Source organism: Purpureocillium takamizusanense, chromosome 2 (genome assembly GCF_022605165.1).
Source record: "Purpureocillium takamizusanense chromosome 2, complete sequence".
Classification (NCBI taxonomy): Eukaryota; Fungi; Ascomycota; class Sordariomycetes; order Hypocreales; family Ophiocordycipitaceae; genus Purpureocillium; species Purpureocillium takamizusanense.
This window is the reverse complement of record NC_063069.1, coordinates 5361016-5382621: the sequence shown is the minus strand read 5'-3', so window position 1 is coordinate 5382621 and position 21606 is coordinate 5361016. Positions and strand designations below refer to the sequence as shown.

The window sequence follows — 21606 nt, the reverse complement described above, 5'->3', positions numbered from 1 at the left end:
CGTCTTATCCCGTCCCGTCCCGTCCCCTCACTCACATGGATCAAAGTTACATTAGTAAGTCAGTACAGTACGTTTTAGTACGTGCGTTCCTGGACTGCTTCGAAACGTCAAAACATCGCCGATGGCTAGGGAGACCAACGTACGATGACGGGGGAAAACATCATTCATCTAGTGGTGTCCATCTCCGCTAAGAGTACCCTTGCTCTACCTGTCCGTAGTAGTTGATCTACCTCGTGCGGTCCTGTTTGTAGTCACCGTCCAGCACGAGCGCGTGCGTACAGCAGCACCCAAGTCAGCTGCGGTTGGTAATGCAGTCGGAAGCCCCAAACCCCAGTTGAACCCACTGCCCCTTCCTTGGCTGCGCCGCGCCGGGCATTGGAACCGCACCATGTCTACGGAGCATTAACAGTGCCCATTTCGCTGTATTAAACTCAGAAATCAAAAATCTGAGACCCCCCTCACCAGGTCAATGCCATTGACGAGGATGCGTTGGCCATCACTTCGCGCGGTGCCGAAACACACGCGACTCTATCCATCCCTCTGCCACGGACCCCCGTCACCGTAAAATCACAAAGCAACCAAACCCTGTGAACAAAATGATATAAAAATTAAAACCACGGCATCTCGTTCGTTGTAATGTCATTTTGGAGCCCTAGTGCTCCTAGTCTTACCGACTACTTTATTTTTTACCAGTACAACCGAAATGCAACCCCGGTGAGTGTCATCATGCAAAGACGCTGTAAGCCGCCCGCCTCTATCCGAGCACCTCCTCGCTCTCCTCCAACACGTCTTCCACAATCTCCTCGATGACCCTGTCCTTCTCGGCACCCGATCCCGAGCCTTGCATCTCCTTCGTCTTCGCCTCGAGCAGCGCCGCGTGCGGGTCTGCCGGCAGGCCGAGCGCTGCCCGCTCCTCTGCCAAGTCCTCCTCCACCTCGGCGCGCCAGGCATGCCACTCCTCCAGCATGCGCCGGCGTGCCTCCACCACCGCCAGGTCCGCAGACGCTCCGCGGTCCGCGTCCTCCTGTTCAAATACCCGGCTGTACTCACGCAGGTTCTTGCGGATCTGCTTCTGCTCCTCCTTGGTCAGCAGCGTGGCTGGGCGCGGCCGCCACTGGAACTGCTTGAACTTGTCAATGGGCTCCTCGCGCAGCGCTTCGCCCTTGAAGTCGTAAATGTGGTAGCCATTCTCCATCTGCCGTTTGTTAGCGCCAACCAAAACAAGCCTCGCGGGCGCGTTGGGCCATGACTTACCGAGTGCTTCCACGCGGACGCCCAGGTGGCCACGAATCGGCCCGACGGGTCCCACTCCAGGTCCGTGATGCCGTAGTGATCTGCCGTGTTCATCAACTGCAGGTTGGCAGTGAGGTCCTTGTCTGACTCGGGCTTCTCGCCCTCAAAGTCGAGGTCAAAGAAGTCAAGGTCGGAGCTCTGCTGGTTGGCAATGGTCGCAATGACGACGAACCGTCCCCGCGGCGACCAGTAGATGGCGTTGCTGTTCTTCTTCTCCAGCGTCCGGAGATGCTTGAAGTTGCCGGCAATGGGGCCCTTGGTCTTCTCTGGGCAGAAGAAGGCAACCGCCGTCTTGGGTGGCACGGCGGTCACGCCCACGGGCTCTGTTGTGGTGATGATGGCGAAGCGGTCGCCCTTGGGCTCCCAGGCAAAGTTGATGACGGTGTCCTTGATGGTGTCAACAACCTCGACGGGCACGCCCTTCTCCTTGACACGGAAGATCTCCAGCGTTGTGGCCTGCGACTTCTTGGACTTGGAGTGGCGGTCGACCTTGACGCAGAGGTAGGTGGCATCGGACTGCCAATGCAGCTTGACATCGCTGACGCTGAAGAGGTTGAGGGTTCGGACAATCTCCTTCGAGGGGATGCTCATGAGGCCGACTTTGGCCGGGTTGCTGCCAAGCTCGGGGGTCCAGAAGCAGATGAGCTGCTCGTACGACTTGACGCCGTCGCGCTGGGGCGTCGCAGGTGCCCAGTCAAAGTCCATGACACCCTCGATCTTGATGCTCGTCTTGTCGACGAGGTTCATCCGCGGCAGCTCGTAGACGGAGATGGAAGAGCCCTGGTTCAGACGGGCGACGTACTTGTCGTCGGCTGACCACTTGAAGGCGGGCCACTGCAGCTTAGGCTGAGGCTTGCCCTCCTCGGGCTTAGGGAGATCCAGGTTGGCGAAAGAACGCAGAGGAGTGCCCGTCGCAATGTCCCAGATGACGTAGTTCTTGCCGTCATCGTCAATCGAGAGAGACGGGTGGCCAGAGTCAGGGATCGAAATAGGCCTGTTAGACCAAGTGACGAGGTACCTTTCGGTGGGAGAAAAAGCGACCAGGTTGACGAAAGGGTGCGCGAAACGCGCTTGTCTCGACCAAGACTGGCCACCCCAGAGCTGAACACCCTGAGCGTGGATAGAGGTCAGGTATGTGCCGAGGGGAGACCACTGGAGGAAGGTCTCGGTCCAGTGCTGGCGATCAACGATGTTCTCGGGCGGCTCACGGTCGTTGTTCCAGAAGACACCAACCGTCTCGCCGCGGTACATGACGAACTGGTCCCGGCCGCGGCCCGAGGGGTCCTTAAGCCACCATCGAAGGTGCTCCTTCTCAGCGAACTCGTCGATGTGGGGGGCATGGTACTTTTCGTCGACACGGCCCTCACCGCCATAGCGCTCGATATCGGTCATCTTGTTGACACGGAGGGTATGCTTCTTGTCGAGGGGAACCAGGTCGAGCTGGCGGGTGGCAGCGGCGGCTTCGGCAGGGGATGAGTACTCGACAAAAGCGAAGCTGTCGGTCGGCACATTAGCACAGTGCTCCATTAGATGCAGCATTCGTGGGGTCTCGGACTAACCGAAGAGACTTTCCATCTTCGCCCATGGGCATGTATATCGAATCCTCCCGCGTCTTTCCAACCGTGTTGAGCTTCTTCAACAAGAACTTGACCAGCTTGGGCTTCTGGTCCTCCGTAACCTCGGGCAGTCCATCGATCACAACGAACGTGTCGTAGCCCATCTCCAGTTGCACCTCGAATTTCTCTCGCAGATCTGAGATGTCGATCTCATCCTCGTTGAACTCGTCATCGTCGAGGTCGGCCTCGCGCAGGTGGTCGAAGGACGGCGCCATGCTGGGCAGTCTTTGTCGCTTTGGCGTTCAAGGAGGGGTGCAGAAAATTGCCCCGCTTGGGCGAAGTCGAAATTTGAAGGCCGCGACTGTGAGGACGTCGCAGCGTCGTGTCTGGGGAAAGTCTCGCGTAGTCGAGACGATCGAGTCTAAAATAGCCGAAAACTGCGCGTGTTGTCGAGGACGAGACAACGGAGCGGCGCAGGGAGAGCTGGGCTGGGATCGCGCGGTCGACGTCGTCGGGGCCGATGCTGCACAAATTTGGTGTTCTTCAGATTCCCACAAAGTGTGCGGCGGAGAAGCGATGTTCCTGGCCCGCGAATTCTCCGGCCGAGGGGCAAGTCACGTGGGCCCGTTGACGGTGGTGGGGTGGGTTGATTTTGCAGCTACCTTGGGGTTGAGGTACACCGCGTTGGAGCAGCAGGGGCCTCGAGATAGCTCCTGGAATCACGGACGGCAACGGCAGCCTTGGGTCAACTTTCAGCACAACGTCAACCGCAAGGACTTTTGAGACTGCGCTCCCTCTTTTTACGCCGTCCCATAAGCCACCATGGTATGCTGCTTCTTTTACCCCTGAGTCTCTCCGCGTCCTCAGAGCTGCTAACCTTCGTGCTAGTCTTTCCAGCCGACGCAGATTTTCGAGGAGGGCACGACCGAGGAAAAGGGCGAGAATGCGCGTCTCGCCGCCTTCGTTGGCGCCATCGCCGTCGGCGATTTGGTGAAGAGTACCTTGGGCCCCAAGGGCATGGACAAGATCCTACAGTCTGCGTAAGTCGGCCTCTACCACCGCCTCGTGAGACCCCTCATCGCATTCCACTCCCCTAACATGGGCGATGCGCAGCTCGACCGGCGAAATCATGGTCACAAACGACGGTGCTACGATTCTCAAGTCCATCGCTCTCGACAACGCCGCCGCTAAGGTCCTGGTCAACATTTCCAAGGTGCAGGATGACGAGGTCGGCGACGGCACGACGTCCGTGGCTGTTCTGGCTGCTGAGCTGCTTCGCGAGGCCGAGAAGCTCGTCGACAAGAAGATTCACCCCCAGACAATTATTGAGGGTTACAGAATAGCCAGCAAGGCTGCGCTCAAGGCTCTTGAGGAGTCGGCGGTCGACCACAGCAAGAGCCCCGAGGCTTTCCGCAAAGACCTGCTCTCCATTGCTCGCACTACGCTCAGCTCCAAGGTCCTGGCCCAGGACCGCGACCACTTTGCCCAGCTCGCCTGCGACGCCGTTCTCCGATTGAAGAAGTCGTCGGACCTCAGCCACATCCAGATTATCAAGAAGGCGGGAGGCAAGCTCAGCGAGTCGTACCTGGACGAGGGCTTCATCCTCGACAAAAAGATCGGTGTGAACCAGCCCAAGCGGCTAGAAAAGGCCAAGATTCTGGTGGCGAATACGTCGATGGACACGGACAAGGTCAAGATCTTTGGTGCCCGCGTCAAGGTCGGGTCGACGAGCAAGCTGGCGGAGCTGGAGAAGGCGGAGAAGGACAAGATGAAGGCCAAGGTGGACAAGATTAAGGCTCACGGCATCAACTGCTTCATCAACCGACAGCTCATTTACAACTGGCCCGAGCAGCTATTTACGGACGCGGGTATCATGTCTATCGAGCACGCCGACTTTGACGGCATTGAGCGCTTGGCGCTTGTCACTGGCGGCGAGATTGCGTCGACGTTTGACCACCCGGAGCAGGTCAAGCTGGGTCAATGCGACCTGATTGAGGAGGTCATTATTGGCGAGGACACACTGATCAAGTTTTCGGGTGTTTCGGCTGGTGAGGCGTGCACGATTGTGCTGCGCGGCGCGACCGAACAGCTGCTGGATGAGGCGGAGCGCAGCTTGCACGATGCGCTGGCGGTGCTGTCGCAGACGGTGCTGGAACCGAGGACGACGCTGGGCGGCGGGTGCGGCGAGATGGTCATGGCCAAGGCGGTCGAAGGCGCAGCCACGCGGATCGAGGGCAAGAAGCAGATGGCCGTATCGAGCTTCGCGGTAGCGCTGCGACAACTGCCTACGATTCTAGCTGACAACGCGGGCCTGGACTCGGGCGACCTGGTGGCCCGCCTCCGCAAGGCCATTTACGACGGCCTGACGACGTACGGACTGGACCTCATGACGCCAGGGGGTGGCATCGCCGACATGCGCGACCTGGGCGTGATCGAGAGCTACAAGCTGAAGAAGGCGGTTGTTTCATCGGCCAGCGAGGCCGCCGAGGTAAGAGACATGCCGAACGCGATGGAGATGATCAAGACTAACAGGCACACAGTTACTGCTCAGGGTAGACGACATTATTCGGGCCGCACCTCGGAGACGCGAGCGGATGTAAGGCGAAGAGCGTGGCCGCAGACATGTAGAGGGTTCATGATAGCACCTTTCTGTAATGTAGATACCATAGAATGGGTGGCATGGAAAGACAAAAAGCCTGGACACACGACAGCGTCAACCTCCGCAAACAAACGTGACTGAGCGAGCCGGCTTGGAGCTGGGGGAAGGCCTGGGACGTCGAGGCAAGCAAGGCTGGGCAGGCGGCTGCGGCAGTGGCACGCCTTCTGTGACACCATGGACGACACAGACAAGCTGAGGATGGATGCATTGGCACTCGCGATCGATCTGGCGGCACCAGCAACGGAGTGGAGCGGAACGGCCCCCCATTTGGGTTCGTCCGAGACTTCAGGCTGATGAGGGGCGCCCCAGTCGATCGCGTCCCACACCAGCACTGGGCGTTTCTAGGCGGTGGTTTTTTTTTCCTGCGCACGAGGGCGAAGTACAAACGAAGAGGTACAGTACTCGTGTATTGTAAACAGATAGTATACGGGTTGCCCGGCGGGTGCCCCTCGCAGAAAGTTGAGTCGACGGGAGTGCCGACGGAGGCGCAGATGAGACGGCATCGGTCTGTGCGGCTGCTCAAGAAGCGCCCCATCGCTGGACAGGGGAAACAAGGGGCTTGGACGGATGGACCAGTGTCAGGTTTGGGGCTGCGACAGCGGTCACGCCACGAGCGGGCGATTCACAGGACGACGACAGGGACTCATTTACGTCGGTACGTAGTACGTACGTGTGCACAAAGCAGTACGACAATGTCTCAGTCCCTGGGCTGCGCCGCCAGCGGGCTCGCGTCCGTCTCATTGTTACGCGTCGGGGCGAACAATCGCGACTGGAATGGCGCATTCACAGGGTCGCGCGAACGTACGTAGGCATTGTGCGTACTTTATGACGTTCCGCGGGGAGGCAGGCGTGTCTGTGGGAGGGATGCGATCGACGATGTGGCTGATTGAGACGAACCCTGGCGCGGAAACGCTGGCTGGACTCAGGGCGAACAGGCCCTGCACGTCAACAGCCCATCGTCAGGTGGCTGCTGTTGTGTTAGCGCACTGATGTGTGAGAGTTATCAGGTTAGTGCTTTGTACGGGTACCAACGTTGCAGCGGTACCTCGCCGACCAAATCAAGACGCCGCCATCCTGGGCCTGGTTCGGCAGAGGCAAGGGGCCCGGGATGGGCGGGAAGAAGAAGACAAGACGGTGGAGACCGAGAGTCGACCGACGGGATGAGGAAGCAGCAGGACACGCCGCGGCCAACAACAACAACAACAACAACAACGGCGGCGGGGACAATAGGGTACCTCAGTTTCCAATTACCAATCCGCCAGGTGCCTTGGTCCAGCATCCTGGTTATTAACGTACTACGAAGTACTGTAAGCCCGATGTGCGCTGGCCGCCCTCCGTTGCTTGGCTGCGCCTCGCAGGGAGGAGGCACCACGCTGGGCCTGGTTCCGCCTGTAAGTTGTTGGAGGGGACGAAGGACGACGCTTTGGCATGTGCTGCGGCCGGTCTGCATCGACGGCCAAAAATTCAATTCGATTTGGCGCGCGCCTCGACCGCGAGCAGCTCAGTCGGGACAAGCTTCGGTCGGGCCATGCGCCAACCTAGCACGGGCTTGGTAGTAGATCGAGCAGACGGGACGCCCGCCTTGCACTGGCAAACTGGAACCTGGGAAGAACTGCGCACTGAGGATCAATTATTAGTGGGCCCGACCTCACCCGGGCGGTGGATAGGAGGCTTCCATTCATGATCGGAGGAGGTGAGGTCGGGCGGGTGCTAATAACTTTGGCGCCCCAGCGGTGCTGCAACCGGCCCGCAGCACATCCATCGTTTTAGCCCTGGAGCAATGCAGCGGAGTGGTGAACTGCCCTGAACGGGCCCGCCATCCACAGCCCGGCTCCCTCCACCTCCTCCATGGATGATGGATGGATCCTCCAACCATCAAGTTAGTACCTCCTGGGCGAGGTACTCCGTACAGCAGGGCACCCACCAAACAGACGGCGGGCGGCCGCCTCAACCAGGGCAGGCCCCTGGCAGGATTGGATTGTCCATCGGGCAAGCCTATCTATCCATCCCATCATCCCATCTCCTCCTCGACCTCGCCCTCCACCCTGCCTCCCACCTCCTCTGCCGCTCTGTTTCCCATTCACCACCCACTTGGCCCCCCGTCCTCTCCTTTTCCTATTTGTTTGTTCGTCCTTCGTCATCATCACGTCTCTCGCTCGAGGCCGACCGCTTCTTTGGTCCTCCTCACCCTCTCTTCTCTTGTTTCCTTCCCCCCGCCTGCCGCTACGTACCCCCTTATTACTCCGCCCAACACGTCTCAATCGACCTTGCTGTTACATTCCATTCCCTTCGTTCGTTCGTTCGTTCAAAACTAGACCCCGTCGACGCTACGACTTTTTGGTGCTGCCGACCATTTTTGCGCGCTTTCTTCTTCCGTGCCGTTTCTCACCATCGCTCGTCGAAAGGGGCATTCAATCGTTGCCGCCGTTTCAGCCATCGACGCCCGCTGACGCCGCCCAAAGTGTCTCCGTCTCCGCCCAACAGCCAAACTTATACTCGGCCAGCGTCCTCTTCCACGTTCCTACCCCGATCGCGTGCCGGCCGCGGTTCTGGCGTCTCCTGGCCATTTGCATCGCGCGTGGGCATATCTCCAGTCTCCATTGCCGATATCGACGACGTCGTCCCGAATAGCATCAGCCCCTCGTTCTCGAACACGCGACAGCACGCCCGCCCCACGCCGCCCGCCGCCCCTGCAGCACCCACGCAGGCAAGGGAAGCGTGGCGTCCAGCTAGATCTCTCTGCAAGCCTCTGGCAATGCACCTTCGGCACTACAGCAGCAGCCATACACAGCCATGATTCGCGAACAGAGCATGACCTCCATCACCACTACCATTCTGTCGAGCCCCGGCTCTCCGCCTGGCATGACGGCGTCCAAGAGCTCCAAGTCGTCCTCCTTCCACTCCCTCAATAGCGACGACGGCAGCGTCCTGGCCGACATCAGCCACTTCGAAGACATTGGCCTCGATGACGATAATTCGACTTTGAAGAGCCCATCACACGTCTCTGTCAGGCGCGGCCCCTCTCCGACGGCACCCTCGGCCAGACAGCTCGCTGCCAACAAAAGGCCAGTGCCACGGCCTCGACGTTCCTTCCCTAATCTGCACAATAGCCTCTACGCCTCCAATCCGAGGAGTACCAGCACCTCCGGCCTGACCGACCCGCGTTCGCTGATCCTGACAAAGGGGCACTCAACGGCATCGCTCCCCATTGCTCGCCGGCACCGGAGCTCTAGTCCCGGTCTGGCCCTCGGTGCCCGAGATCCCAACTTCTTGCCCAGACCAAGGCGAGGCAGCTGGCAGGCCAACCGGGACCGCAAGACGCCGCAACAGCTCGAGTACGAGTGCGACGAAGACGATGGCGACGACATCCCCGACGGCATCTTTCTCGATAATGTCCCCATATCTCCTCGTCCCGTCAGCGAAAGGCCCCCAAGCCGGGCTCCTTCACTTTCACCGTCTCCTGAGCGCGCTCCCAAAGAGCGAGTCCGGAGCGTCGGAAACGGCACGCCGCCGGTTGCCCAGGCCCAAGGTTGCCTGCGGCCGGCCTCCTGGAGGGCTGACGGGCTCGATAAGCCTCCACCTAGCCCTCTGAAGAATCGGGCCCTCAGCTGGAATGCCGCCCACGCCGAGCTCAGTGCCGAGGCCAGGGCGCTCACGGAGAAGCTCGAAGAGCATGCCGACGAGATTGTCGAACAATACGCGCGACGACCGTCCGCAACAGGACGACCAAACACGTGGAATTCGAGCCAGCCGCCCGTCGATTACTTCTACGATAAAAAGGAACGCGTCAAGTCGTCGACGCCCGAGCTGCCACCCCTACGCCGCACGAATATCATGGTCGACCCGCTGCCCATCTCCAAGGAAAAAGAGGCAGTCCTTAGCCGGACCAGGCCATCCTGGTTGCCACCCAAAGACCCTGCCGAGGAGCGGCGCCATCTCAGGGAGTACCAGAGAATGGTGGCCGCCAGCGCCAAAGCAGACGAGCGCCGCGAAGCCGCTCGCCGGTCCAAGGTGGAATCCAGAGACAACAATGCCGCGAGTTCGATGCAGATTTGGGAAAACGACATCATCCCGCGTTGGAACGAGGCGATCCGGGAGAGGAGGACGCGAGACATGTGGTGGAAGGGCATTGCCCCACGCAGCCGCGGTCAGGTCTGGGCTCAGGCCATCGGCAACGAGCTCGGGCTCACCGAGGCCTCGTTCAAGACGGCGCTGGCGAGGGCTAATGAGCTCGAAGTTCGCGTCAAAGCCGACAGGGGGGACCCAGAGGACCTGAAGAGGGCAAAATGGTTTACGCAGATTCGCAAAGACGCAGGCGAGAGGACGTGGAGGGACCTTCGCATCTTCGAAGTCAGCGGCCCGTTGCACCAGGCTTTGGTGGATGTGCTCAGCGCGTACGCCATGTACAGAAACGACATCGGCTACGTTTCTGGCAGCCACGTGAGTTGCCAGCCGCGTTCGCACTGACCCGCCTTGACTGACCGCATCCCAGACTATCGCTGCGCTTCTGCTGCTGAACCTGCCGACTCCGGAGGCTGCGTTTATTGCCCTGGCCAACGTCCTTAACCGACCACTACCGCTCTCTTTTTTCACCTCGGATCATGGCGCCCAGGTATCCGCGTACAACCTTGTCCTTCAAACCCTCAGCCACAAGTCAACCACGCTCTTCGATTATCTCACAAAGACCATGGGTGACGTGGACCCCGATTTCTATCTTGGCGATCTTTTCACGAGCCTCTTTACTGGCTATCTTGCCGTCGACGAAGCTGCCCGCTTGTGGGATGTATACGTATTCGAAGGCGATGCGGTACTTGTCCGCGCCGCGGTGGCCGTGCTTCTGTCTCGCGAGATGGCGCTCCTGGGCAGCAAGACGGCGGACGAAATCAAGACCGTAATAGCCAAAGGAAATGCTCCCAAGTCGTCGAATCGAGCCATCGGCGACGTTGGGGCGGAAGACCGCTTCATGCAGTCGGTCCGCGAGGCTGGAAAGGCGTGATGCACGGTTTCCGTGACGATTCCGCCACATCTTAATGACACAATCATCTGAGTCTCATTTACAGCGGGTAATGTACATCAGGGTATAGACGGAGCATGGCGGCCACACCCGGCGTCGTGTCGACGGCTTGGCAGCAAGCTGGCGATGGCCGGCACATTGTCGGCACGTTGCCGCCTTTTACATGAGAGAGCCTCCAGGGCCCCGCGAGGCTGCTGGGTGGTACTGGATAACTCTTTTCTTCTCTTCTCGCCAACAGCTCCGTGCTGTCGACAGCAGGAGGCTACTGGCTGTATTGTTTAATCTTATTCCAGTCAATGGGACACAAAGGATCGGACGAGCCATTGGATGCGGAGGCTCGATCCATGCTCACGCCAGAGCGCTATGCTCCGAGACGGCTGAGCCACATAGTTATGAACTGACGTACACATTTACGCTGCCTCGCATCTCGTTTCCGCGCCTCCTATGGTGATTGACTGTGGCCCTGTTCATGATCTCCTGCACTGAGACGGTGACGGACGCCTGTCCAAATAATCCGACCGCAGGGCACTATATTAAGGAGCGTGAATACTATGCCGCGTAATGATAGAATGGAGCACACTGTGTTTCCAACCCTTGTTGCAAAAAAAGTGCTTGCTCGTTGGTTTGTGGTGAAGTGTTGGTCATGGTTTGTTGGCGGTGCGACATTGGCCGCTGGTGAATTCATCACGTGACGCTAGACAATCAACGTCAAACGACCCAGCTCACCCCCGCCGCCGCGGGAGTGCGAGAGCCAGACAAAAACATCCACACACTTCTTCTGTCAACGACTTACACGCGACTCACGACCTGTCTCTGATGGTCGACGCGCCCCGCCTGCAGCCAAGTAAAACACGGTGAACCCGCCCTCGCGATGCGGCCGGCTGGCTACAAGGGATACAAGCATGGCGACACGCCGAAAAAGGCCATGGTCCGCGGCACCATCTCGTACCTCGAGTCGCAGGGCCTGCCCGTCAACAAGTCGGCCATATTCCGGCACTTTGACCTGTCGCGGTCTCAGGGCTACGCCGCGCTGAGCTCACCGGCGTCGTCGAAGCGGAGCGACCCCGAGTGGGAGGAGACGCGCGGGCGGCCGAGCAAGGTCTCGGAGGCGGACCAGCGGCGGATGGAGATGCTCCTGTGGGAAGAAGAGAGCCCCCAGCAGCAGCAGCAGCAGCAGAATCAACAGCATGACCTCGAGCACCAACACCACGGCGAAGGCGGCAAGATGGATTCGGGTTCGTCGGTCGATGGCAGCGAGTCGGGCGGGTTCAATTGGACGCGGCTGGCCAAGGCGGCGGGCGTGGAAGTGACGGTCAACCCTCGGACGCTGCACCGCGCAATGGGCACGCTAGGCTACCGGCGGTGCCTGTCCTGCGGGCGGAGCGTCGTGCACCGTCGCTGCCGCGAGAAGCGCGCGGACTGGGCACGGCGGGTGCTCGAGGCGTATCCGACGACCGAGGACTGGCGCCGCGTGCGCTTCAGCATCGAGCTGCACTTTGGGTTCGGTCTCGACGGGCGAGTGCGCCTGCTGCCGCGCCCGGGCGAGCGACTGCATTGCCCCGGGTGCGAGGCGGGTGACGATGCCGGCTTGGGGTCCGAGGCGGGCTGGCCAAGGGATATCCGAAAGGTCCATGCGTGGGCGGCGGCAGGATACGGGTTCAAAAGCAAACTGGTATTCTATGAGGACTCAACGAGCCCCAACTGCGCCGGGACGCCCAGCATGGCGGACTACCACTACAAGATCCTGGACAAGGAGGTCCGAAGCTGGCTGGCGGCGGACCCGGCGTTCGTGCTGTACGAGGATGTGGAGGCGTTTGCGCATGGCGGGCTGAGCAAGCAGAACGCGGTGCAAAGCTGGAAGGAGAGCGCGGGGCTGCGACACGTGTTTGGCTGCGGCGACGCACCGGACCTGAACCCGCTGGAGACGCTCTGGCCGGCGAGGAAGCAATGGCAGTTTGGCGAGGTGACCAAGGGCGATGGCGGCGGCGAGGAGGACGGCAAGGGCCAGGACTGGGAGGATGAGACGCTGCGGGGGATGGCGCGGCGGGCGTGGGACGGGGTGGAGCAGGAGAGGGTCAATATCTGGGTGGACTTTATGGTGCAGAGGCTGCGGCAGGTGGTGGAGAGCGAGGGGCGGCTGGTGCCGTGGTAGGATATGCGTTTCGTTTTGTTGTTTTGTTGTTGCTATCGTGGACGTTGAGGGGTCTGTTTCCGCACGAGGGGAGGGCGAGAGATGTGCTTGACTATGGATGTTTATTGGTAGCGGGGCGTTTCCGTCACGACGGGCATCTTTTTTACTGCATCTACTTAGTACATATACTACTCTAGCATGAGTGTAGCAAAGAGCATGGTATTGCTCCTACTATTTCTTCCCTGTGGCAGTCATGATGGGTCGCTCTGACGTCCTTGTTACTCCTGCAGGATATACGGAAGTGGAGGGGTAACGAAGGTGGGGAGGATGGCCAGCATTGAGACACCCGCGCATGTTCCCAGCTCATACGTCCACCTCTGCAATATCATATCATCGTAAGATGACTGATTGCTCCGTATGAGGCACATGGCGCTCTCATGAATTTACAATAGCTTCAAATGTTGTATTGAAAAGGGGGCGCGCGCCCACTGGGCATCGCCGAGACGCGTGTAAGTGATGTAGGGTAAGCAACTCCCTACCCTTTCGAGCGCCTGAGGAGGAGGGAGATTCACTCGCTCGACCACACCAGACCGCCCACAGGAAGCCAAAATCGCTTGATAAACCGTTCAAGGCATGTATATGGTGTGAGTGGTGTGAATTGAATGCATTGGGGCCAGAGCCAAGGTCATCACGTACTGTGCAGACCGAGCGGATGGCCGCCCCACGCAGACAAGTAGGTCAGTAGGTAGGCAGCTTCCTGCTGCTGATTACTTATAAAGTAGTGGTAGCATCTACGTAAAGGAGATTAAGAGAGGAAGGCGTCGAGGTTCAAGGCCTCACCATCCTCTAATAAGAGAGAGAGAGAGCGAGCGAGCTCATTGAGGTTACTTGAGGCCGGTACTTGCGCGACTGGGTAATGGCGACGGGTGATGATTGGTGATGATGATAGGTTATAGGCGGCGGTCGATGGCCTCGAACGTCGAGAAAGAACATGGTACATAAGAGACGAACAGAACCTAGGCCGAGCTAAGCCGTCTGCAACCCTGCCCGTCCCCGTGCGTCTCTGCAAAGCCGCCGCGATGCACGCTTATACGGGGGACTCTGCCCCGTGCTCTGCTCGTTTTTCGCAAGCCAGCCAGTCAGTCAGCCCCCCCAAGACTCCCCTGCTCACGATCGAAGCGGATCATATACCGCTCGTATAGTTGGTACTGATGAGGCGATACTGCACGACTGGAACGGTCATGAGCCAGGGCGAGGGGCAGCTAACAAACAGTACAGGCTACCGTATATCGATAAACCGGCAAACATAAAAACACGGATATCTACGTAGCAGCAGCAGCAGCAGCAGCAAGACTGGCGGGCATCTGTAGACGCGGGCATCTAGATGGATACCAAGCTTTGTTTCTTGGCCCATCCCGCCTTTCCCATGGGGAGAAAGAAACAGCTCCCACCGCGGGGCAGCATGTATTGTATATGATAGCACCGTATAGCACCGCCGCGGGAAAACACCCCTCCCGCGCCTCCCCCCCCCCATTCCAAGGCAAAAGTACACCAAGAAAGCAGAATAAAATAAAATCGCACGCAGTTTTGTCGGCGCCACGGCAGCTGGACACGCACAGGAGCGCCGCTGGCGCCGGAGCGGGGCAAGAGATGCGCGGGGCGGCCGATCCGCCGCCGCCATCGGGATGACAAGGGCGGGAAGCTCATTCGTAGGATGGCGGTCCGCTCGCCGGCGGTTCGGGGAGAGCGGGGCGGACGAGGGAACAGTGACAAGACTGTCGCAACATGGCGCTCCCGAGGTACCTAGCCAGGGACAAGAGGCAGGCGGCCTTCCAGGGAGGAGAGATGACGTGCAAGTGCGTGCGTGCCGAGGGGCAGGCAGGGCCAAGAAAGAAAAAAAAAACCTACCTACCCACGGTGCTGCACGTGGAGTGAACCTATAGACGGGCAGTTGGTCAGCGGCCCGCAGCCTCGAGGTCCTATTACCTGTCCTGTGCAGTCTACCTGTAGGTACCTCAGGGAACCACTTCACTGGAACCTGGGCAGGTTCTCCCCTCTGCCACAGGCGGCCACCCCCCCAAGCCCCGGCGGGAAAGGCGCCTCGGCCAGTGGACGGCCTGCCCGTCCAGTCCATCCAGTCAGGGGCAGCCCAGCCCAGCCCGGGGGAGGGGGGTTTGCCCAGGCCGCACCCGCACAGGCTGGCGGTCGCGCCACCCTCCACCACCAGCACCACCGCTGCCGACAGGGAGCCGCCCGCTCTCAACAAATTTCCCAACAGAAATTCTTTTCGGTCCCGCGCAGCCCCCAAATCGCCGCCGCCGCACATGGCTGGGCTGGGTCCCGGTCTCCGTGCCGATGCGCGCGCCGCTAACAACGAGGCGGCCTTCGAACCCATCTCGCTGGTCGGTACAGCGAGCGGTACATACGATCAGAAGCAGAAGCATGTGAAAGTGGCCGGGCCCGTTGCGACTGAGGAGGCAGGCGATGGACGAGATTCCCCCGACCTCTTGCTTGCATAGCTTGCTTGCTTACCTAGGGTGTAGCTCCCGTGTAAGTGAGATGGGTGTCGCAAGCCAACAAGCGAGCCATCGGGATGAACGAGGAGCTCCTTGCCGTCTGGACTGGCCAACCGAAACGACGGCAAGCCCTTTTCGTCCTTTTCGTCGACGTGCATGTGACGGCCGCCTCTTTTCTTTCTTCCTTCCTCTCGAGATGCCGTCTCGCGGGCTGTTTGCTGCAGTACATGATTCAGCAGACGCAGATGCAGACGCAGCGAGCAGCAAGGTGAGCTGTCTCGCATGTGCGCGTCTTTCTCTGCTTCGTCGTCCCAGCTCTGCCAGCCACATGCATCTCCGTCGTCAGGCAAACCCTTCGGATCGGCACGCTCGTGGAGGGAGGGGACAAACGATGGTTCGCGCCGCTGTCAGCTGAGAGAGGCAGAAGTGAGGAAAAGAGGTCGAGCCCGATATGCAGGGCGGTTCTCCCGATGCTAGTACTACTGCATATGCGAGACGAAGATGCACCGCGCGTGTGGATGCTGGTTGGCCGTCTTGTCGATAACCGTGTGTCTGGCTGGTCGTCTGGGCCGGCGTGGGCGACGTCGACCAAAACGAGACGGCGCATCGCATCGAAGGGGGGGGGACACGCTCGGCAATAAGGTTATTCTCTCTCTTTCTGGTCCTGGGGCACACGCCCCCCCTTCGTTTGGTGTGCGCACAGTGACAGCAGGGTGCTTGGAGCATTGATGGAGCCCATTGTTGCTTCGTCGTGCGTTGCGGCTCCACGTCGTGCAACTCCACGAGTCAAAGGCGAAGGGAAGGGGCAGCAGGGTAAGGGTCAGCCCACAAAACGCCAAATCAACAATCCACCGTGTGCCCTCGTTTGACTCGCCTGCCGGCGCGTGCAATTGCAATCCGCTGGTCAGCAGCTCAGGAGGTATCCGCCACCGCTATCTTGTCGTCGTGGTGGTGGCGGTCGAGAGGCGCGAAAGAAAAAAAAAGTGTGCTCGGCTGGTGCGTCATGTCTCGCGAGGCGTATGTGATGGCGGGTAGTCAATCACGCCTCCTCCATGTTTCTCCGTGTGCTCTGTAACACGCAACAAGCTGCGGCCCTGGACCTGGTAGGAAGGCACGTAGCAAAGATACCTACAGGTAGGAGGCACCAATCGGGACTGCCATGGCCAGTAGATGGATGCATCGTGTATCTTGCCTTCTGGCGGTGGCCGCCACCACGGGGCCAGAGGAGCAGTGTTGCTGTCTGTCGACTTTCACATGCACCGTCGGCCCGCTCTGCCAAGTAGTTAACATGATGGAATCGCCATCGCGCGATGGCTGACTGCTGCTACTAGCTATCAAGTCAGCTGGCGCTTGGCTGGCTAGATGCCGGTACGGAGGAGGCATGAGGACGATGATGGAGGATGGCGCTGGTTCCCGGTGGATCCCCGAATGGGGAAATCCATGCGCCGTCCGCCCGCTGCGGGAAAGAAATAAGGAGAAAAAAAAACGATGGAATGCGACCATCTGGACCCTGCTGGTGGATGGATGGCTGGCAGCTTCTCCAAGGGAAGCAGCCAGCGCCATCTGGGCTACCTAGGCTGGAATTGCTGGAGCCACCCCACCAGTGGAAGCGAGTGCAAGCCCGGCTGGGCCTCTGCCGTTCGCCGCTGGCGGCGCCAATGTTCCCAAGGTTGCTCCAGCGCTCCGTCTCTTGCCCCCATGATCAACCTCGATTCAGGCACCTGGACTGGACTAGGCGGTGTGTACGCCTGTCTGGCAAACCGGCTTCGTCCGTCCCGCATAACTCCCATATCTCTGAGACTCTGTCTGTCCCCTGCCCGGCCTAGGATGCCTCCACCGGGGCAGCAGTCGCTGGCAGAGGTTGTATGTATGTGCCACCGCCTCCTTGCCCGCAGCAGGGGCTGCTGTGCTGCCATGCCCAGGGCTCCGCCCGAGCTTCACTTGTCGAGTGGCCTCATGCCGTGCGGATGACTGGCGTTGACGCTCGAATTGCTTCGGGACGCCGTTTGATGTCGAAGAATTCCATCATGCCTTTGTTGCGTACCTACAACTTACCAACAAGTGACAGCGCAAGAACCTAAGCACTACAGGGGACTGAGCCTCCACGGGTTCGGCCACTCCCCTGCGGTGGTAAAGCTGAGGTGCGTGCCGTAGTGGAATTTGAGGTAGTACACCCACTGAAGGCTGGTACTAAGGTTGGTCGGGTACCTGACGGCAGACCCCCCTCTCCATCACTAGCCCCAGGCCAATTGAAGCTGTGGTCAATCCATCCCAGGGCTCGGCATCGCCTACAGTACAGCACGGTCTCTTCTGCAGCGGCTTCCAGCGACCCCTTGGACCCACGACCCCTGCGACCCCAACAATTTCCAGGCACACGCCCCCCCTCCCAGATTATCTCGTCCTCCTCCCCGATCTTTCAGCCACGGCCCTCTTCATTCCCTTTGCCTCGGACACCTTGACACAGCACCCTTCTTAGCTTTTTTTTCCTTTCCTGTTTTCACTTCACACGTTTGCTAGAGTCGCCGGGCAGGAGACGGACAGGTTCCCAGCAAACAAAAACACACACAACCACCCATTGGGAACCGACGTAAAACTTACACACCCACCACCACCCGCCTCATCGTCGCCAGCACAGGACATCGTCAGTCCGCCCGCTCACCCTCACAATGGCTTCCACCGCCATCCCCCGGAATCCCGTCCTCCGCAGGACCGTCACCTCGGCCACGGCCACCGACTCCGAGTCGTCGGCCGCCGTCTCACCCTCCGACTCCCCCCGCCACTCGGCCTCGTCCACGTCGCTCTCCTCCCTCTCCTCCATCGACGTCGCCGACCCCAAGCCTGCCTACACGGGTCTCGTCGACACGTACGGCAACGCCTTCACACCCCCGGACTTCACCATCAAGGATATCCGCGATGCCATCCCCGCCCACTGCTTCGAGCGCTCCGCCCTGAAGGGCTACGCATATATCCTGCGTGATATGGCCTGCATCGCCACCACCTTCCTCCTCTGCCACAACTTCGTCACCCCCGAGTACATTCCCTCGAGCCCCGTCCGCGCTCTGCTCTGGGGCCTGTACACGGTCCTCCAGGGCCTCTTCGGCACCGGCCTCTGGGTCATTGCCCACGAGTGTGGTCACCAGGCCTTCTCGCCCTCCAAGATTGTCAACGACACCACCGGCTGGGTCCTGCACTCGGCTCTCCTCGTCCCCTACTTCTCCTGGAAGATCTCTCACGGCAAGCACCACAAGGCCACTGGCAACATGGAGCGCGACATGGTCTTCGTGCCCCGCACCCGTGAGCAGCAGGCCTCGCGCCTCGGCAAGATGGTCCACGAGCTCAGCGAGCTGGCCGAGGACGCCCCCGCCTACACCCTCCTCATGCTCATCGGCCAGCAGCTCATCGGCTGGCCCAACTATCTCCTGACCAACGTCACCGGCCACAACTACCACGAGCGCCAGCGCGAGGGCCGCGGCAAGGGCAAGCACAACGGCTCCGGCGGCGGCGTCAACCACTTTGACCCGCGAAGCCCCCTCTATGAGCAAAAGGACGGCAAGCTCATTCTCCTCAGCGACCTGGGCATTGCCATCGCCGCCAGTGTCCTGTACTACCTCGGCAACCGCTTCGGATGGGCCAATCTGGCCGTCTGGTACATGATCCCGTATCTCTGGGTCAACCACTGGCTCGGTTCGTCTCGCCCGTACCCCGTCGATACCTCGACTAGGGGGTTTTCTTCTTTCGTTTCTCGCTGAGATGCTGACCGTTTTGCCGCAGTTGCCATCACCTTTCTCCAGCACACCGACCCGTCTCTGCCCCACTACACTGCCGACGAATGGAACTTTGTCCGTGGCGCCGCTGCCACGATTGATCGCGAGATGGGCTTCGTCGGTCGCCACCTGCTGCACGGTATCATCGAGACGCACGTCCTGCATCACTATGTCAGCACCATTCCCTTTTACAACGCCGACGAGGCGTCGGACGCCATTCGTCCCGTCATGGGCAAGCACTACCGGTCCGATACCAAGGACGGCCCCTGGGGCTTCATCCGCGCCATGTGGCGAAGCGCCCGCATGTGCCAATGGGTCGAGCCCAGCGAGAAGGCCGAGGGCGCCGGCAAGGGCATCCTCTTCTTCCGCAACACCAACGGCCTGGGCACCAAGCCCGCCAGCATGAAGAAGCCCGAGTAAATTGTTTTGACTTGTTGTTGTTCCCCCGCCGCGCCGTCAAGTTCCGGCGTAAAAAGATGGAGTCGGCCATGGGCCGAGCCAAGCCGAGATTGAGGCGGGCGCCGAGCCGAGCCGTTGACCGCGCGTTTCGGAGCGTCCAGATGGCCTGGACTGTGTTGGTCGATGTTCAAGGACTTGGCTGAATTTTTCTTGCATCTTTTCTCAAGAGCCGCGGGACGACTGGAAGAGTAAGAGAATGACAGACGACAGCAAGGCGAGCCGCCCCCACGCACGCGTATAGAGTGGGCGGCTCTAGACGTGGCGGCGCGAGACGGATAGACGAGGCATAGACCGGACTAGATTCATCGTAATGAAACGAAACTCTTGGACACGCAACTCGTGGGCTGGACCGATATGTCGATGCAGTGACGTGAGTCGAGGGTGGTTGAAAAGGATGAAGGAGCTACGTTACTACGGAGCCGGAAAGCTCGGGGATGTTGTGCAGAGGCTCTGCACAACCTGCAGCCAGGAATGCGGGGAAACAGGGGGGGTTGCGATGAGGCGCAGCCACGCCGAGCCCAAGGCCACGGGTAAGGGGTGTTCTCGAAGCTTTTTTGGAGCAGGGTTTCTTTTCGTTTTGGGTTCGCTTGGCGGTGGGCTGATAGTAGTTGATGATATATTCAATTACTATTGCGTGTCGGCAAGACTGATGGGAGCAGGCATAGGTATTTTAAGCCGTCTTGGGGCCCGTTACGGGAGGAAGACTCCAGCTGGCACTCACGGCTGAGAAGAAGCTGTGACGACGTAGCTTGAGCCGCTTCCTTTCTGTGTGTGTGGCGCTTTTCGACAAGGGTTAGATTTTTCTGAAGGTCTCTGCAGGGAAGGGAAAAGAGCTCCAGCTAGAGTAGCGGAGACGGTGAGACGGGGATGTGAAGAAGTGGTGGTGGTGCGGAGGTTGGGTGAAGTAGCGGGCGCTTTGTTGTGTAACTCGTGACGACGAGAAGGAGGTGGAGGAGGAGGAGGAGGAGGAGGAGGAGGAAAAGGAGCAGTCCATGCCTCGGGAATGCGTTGCGATGACATATCGCGTCCGTATAGTGCGGGTAGTGAGAGGGATGGTGCGCGCGCGGCGTGCCATGAGTCGCGGACCGTGACCATGAGTCGAGTCACTGCAGTATGTCTGCCATCGGAGGTGAAGGAGAAGGGATGGGGGCCCAAGTGTTTGGTGCAACGTCACGGGTGACGGACACATACTGGAGACATGGGCGACTGAAGCGTCTGTGCGAAGTACATATGGAAGTGTACGAAGTACAATATGGTGCTGTTCTGCTGGGGTGTGATGTGAGGGGTCTTGCTATGGCAAGGAACGGACGGGTAGGTATATGTTGGGTTTGTGAGGCGGGAGCCTCACCTGGGTCGGGGTGACGATGATGATGATGATGATGATATATGACAGATGGGGTTGTGGGTTGCGGACGTGCGGCGCATTTGATGTCTGGTCTGACGGGACTGGAGTTGTTGGACTTGAAGTGGCGCCCGAGTCGGTTATGTTGTGCAAGAACGGCGTGGATCGGCGGTGGCATTTGAAGCACGCACGCACACTTGATGCCGGTAGGATGTAAAGAGGAGGCAACAGCAAACTACCGCCTCACAAGACTCTAAATCCTGTCTCTTTTACCCTACATGGCGATATCCGCCCTGGAGACTCTTTGCTCAGGAGGGTGCATGTCGTTGCTATTCAGCTGAGCCTTGGGTCAATGGACTTTTGTTGCACAGACACAATATGTCAGATATGGCGTGGTCAAACGACGAGGGGGCTGTTTGGATTCTGGACTGGAGCGAGCGGTAAGACGGTCGAATAGTGTCCCGTTTCGGGCGTCGAAACGTTGAGACGAAAAGATGACAAGAGCTAGGGGGGGGGGGCTTTGGTATGCCCCTCTGAGAGTCCGATCGCGGAAATAAGCTTAACATGAGGCTAATAAATGTATGTGCCAAGAACATCACGGCGGGAGTTGGCTCTCGCAACGTCTGCTTATGTTTCTTGGTGGATTCACGCCGTTGCTGTGACTCAATACGAATGTAATGTCCCCCCCGCCAAACGCCTTTTCTCCTTCTTTATTGCGCCTTTGCAAGCCCACGTGATCTCTTTCCTATCTGACACTGAGGGCGTTTCTCTTTGTCTCGACATCAGCTGGTCACCATAGCACTACGACGGCCAGCGTCTCACCCTCTTCTTCTTGTCTTGCGCGCGCGGGCGAAACGTGCAGACGGCAAGTC

At 59.5% G+C, this 21606-nt stretch overlaps 6 protein-coding genes across 6 annotated transcripts; 4 read left to right on the top strand and 2 right to left on the bottom strand.

The window, feature by feature from the left end:
* Positions 1–622: 622 nt before the first annotated feature.
* On the bottom strand, positions 623–3393 carry PRT1 (Translation initiation factor 3 subunit b). The gene is made up of 3 exons (XM_047984564.1): positions 2853–3393; positions 1255–2788; positions 623–1195 (listed from the first exon to the last, which is right to left on the bottom strand). Exons 1-3 carry the CDS (start codon positions 3122–3124, stop codon positions 755–757), a joined length of 2247 nt encoding a protein of 748 aa, XP_047840538.1. The 5' UTR covers positions 3125–3393; the 3' UTR covers positions 623–754.
* Positions 3394–3548: 155 nt separating this feature from the next.
* CCT2 (T-complex protein 1 subunit beta) lies at positions 3549–5555 on the top strand. Its single transcript, XM_047984563.1, has 4 exons — positions 3549–3674; positions 3738–3889; positions 3963–5337; positions 5390–5555. Exons 1-4 carry the CDS (start codon positions 3672–3674, stop codon positions 5447–5449), a joined length of 1590 nt encoding a protein of 529 aa, XP_047840537.1. The 5' UTR covers positions 3549–3671; the 3' UTR covers positions 5450–5555.
* A 1821-nt stretch (positions 5556–7376) lies between these two features.
* JDV02_003435 (uncharacterized protein) lies at positions 7377–10946 on the top strand. The gene is made up of 2 exons (XM_047984562.1): positions 7377–9948; positions 10001–10946. The coding sequence occupies exons 1-2, from the start codon at positions 8302–8304 to the stop codon at positions 10502–10504; spliced, it is 2151 nt and encodes a 716-aa protein (XP_047840536.1). The 5' UTR covers positions 7377–8301; the 3' UTR covers positions 10505–10946.
* Positions 10947–11287: 341 nt separating this feature from the next.
* On the top strand, positions 11288–12869 carry JDV02_003434 (uncharacterized protein). The gene has a single exon (XM_047984561.1). It carries the CDS (start codon positions 11394–11396, stop codon positions 12672–12674), a length of 1281 nt encoding a protein of 426 aa, XP_047840535.1. The 5' UTR covers positions 11288–11393; the 3' UTR covers positions 12675–12869.
* Positions 12870–15081: 2212 nt separating this feature from the next.
* JDV02_003433 (uncharacterized protein) lies at positions 15082–15453 on the bottom strand (the record flags this gene model as incomplete). Its single annotated transcript, XM_047984560.1, has 1 exon — positions 15082–15453. The coding sequence occupies one exon, from the start codon at positions 15451–15453 to the stop codon at positions 15082–15084; it is 372 nt and encodes a 123-aa protein (XP_047840534.1).
* A 2124-nt stretch (positions 15454–17577) lies between these two features.
* On the top strand, positions 17578–20353 carry FAH12 (Oleate hydroxylase fah12). Its single transcript, XM_047984559.1, has 2 exons — positions 17578–18853; positions 18941–20353. The coding sequence occupies exons 1-2, from the start codon at positions 17836–17838 to the stop codon at positions 19351–19353; spliced, it is 1431 nt and encodes a 476-aa protein (XP_047840533.1). The 5' UTR covers positions 17578–17835; the 3' UTR covers positions 19354–20353.
* Positions 20354–21606: the final 1253 nt, after the last annotated feature.

What these genes read in the sequence shown, in the direction of transcription:
- PRT1 (XM_047984564.1), bottom strand. Translation starts at nt 3,124, where the DNA reads ATGGCGCCGTCCTTCGACCACCTGCGCGAGGCCGACCTCGACGATGAC. An exon ending in GAAGATGGAAAGTCTCTTCG is followed by an intron (nt 2,789 to 2,852) that starts GTTAGTCCGAGA and finishes GCCGACCGACAG; the next exon opens with CTTCGCTTTTGTCGAGTACT. An exon ending in CGTCCGCGTGGAAGCACTCG is followed by an intron (nt 1,196 to 1,254) that starts GTAAGTCATGGC and finishes AACAAACGGCAG; the next exon opens with ATGGAGAATGGCTACCACAT.
- JDV02_003434 (XM_047984561.1), top strand. Translation starts at nt 11,394, where the DNA reads ATGCGGCCGGCTGGCTACAAGGGATACAAGCATGGCGACACGCCGAAA.
- CCT2 (XM_047984563.1), top strand. An exon ending in GACAAGATCCTACAGTCTGC is followed by an intron (nt 3,890 to 3,962) that starts GTAAGTCGGCCT and finishes GGCGATGCGCAG; the next exon opens with CTCGACCGGCGAAATCATGG. An exon ending in CGGCCAGCGAGGCCGCCGAG is followed by an intron (nt 5,338 to 5,389) that starts GTAAGAGACATG and finishes ACAGGCACACAG; the next exon opens with TTACTGCTCAGGGTAGACGA.
- FAH12 (XM_047984559.1), top strand. Translation starts at nt 17,836, where the DNA reads ATGGCTTCCACCGCCATCCCCCGGAATCCCGTCCTCCGCAGGACCGTC. An exon ending in CTGGGTCAACCACTGGCTCG is followed by an intron (nt 18,854 to 18,940) that starts GTTCGTCTCGCC and finishes GTTTTGCCGCAG; the next exon opens with TTGCCATCACCTTTCTCCAG.
- JDV02_003435 (XM_047984562.1), top strand. Translation starts at nt 8,302, where the DNA reads ATGATTCGCGAACAGAGCATGACCTCCATCACCACTACCATTCTGTCG. An exon ending in GCTACGTTTCTGGCAGCCAC is followed by an intron (nt 9,949 to 10,000) that starts GTGAGTTGCCAG and finishes ACCGCATCCCAG; the next exon opens with ACTATCGCTGCGCTTCTGCT.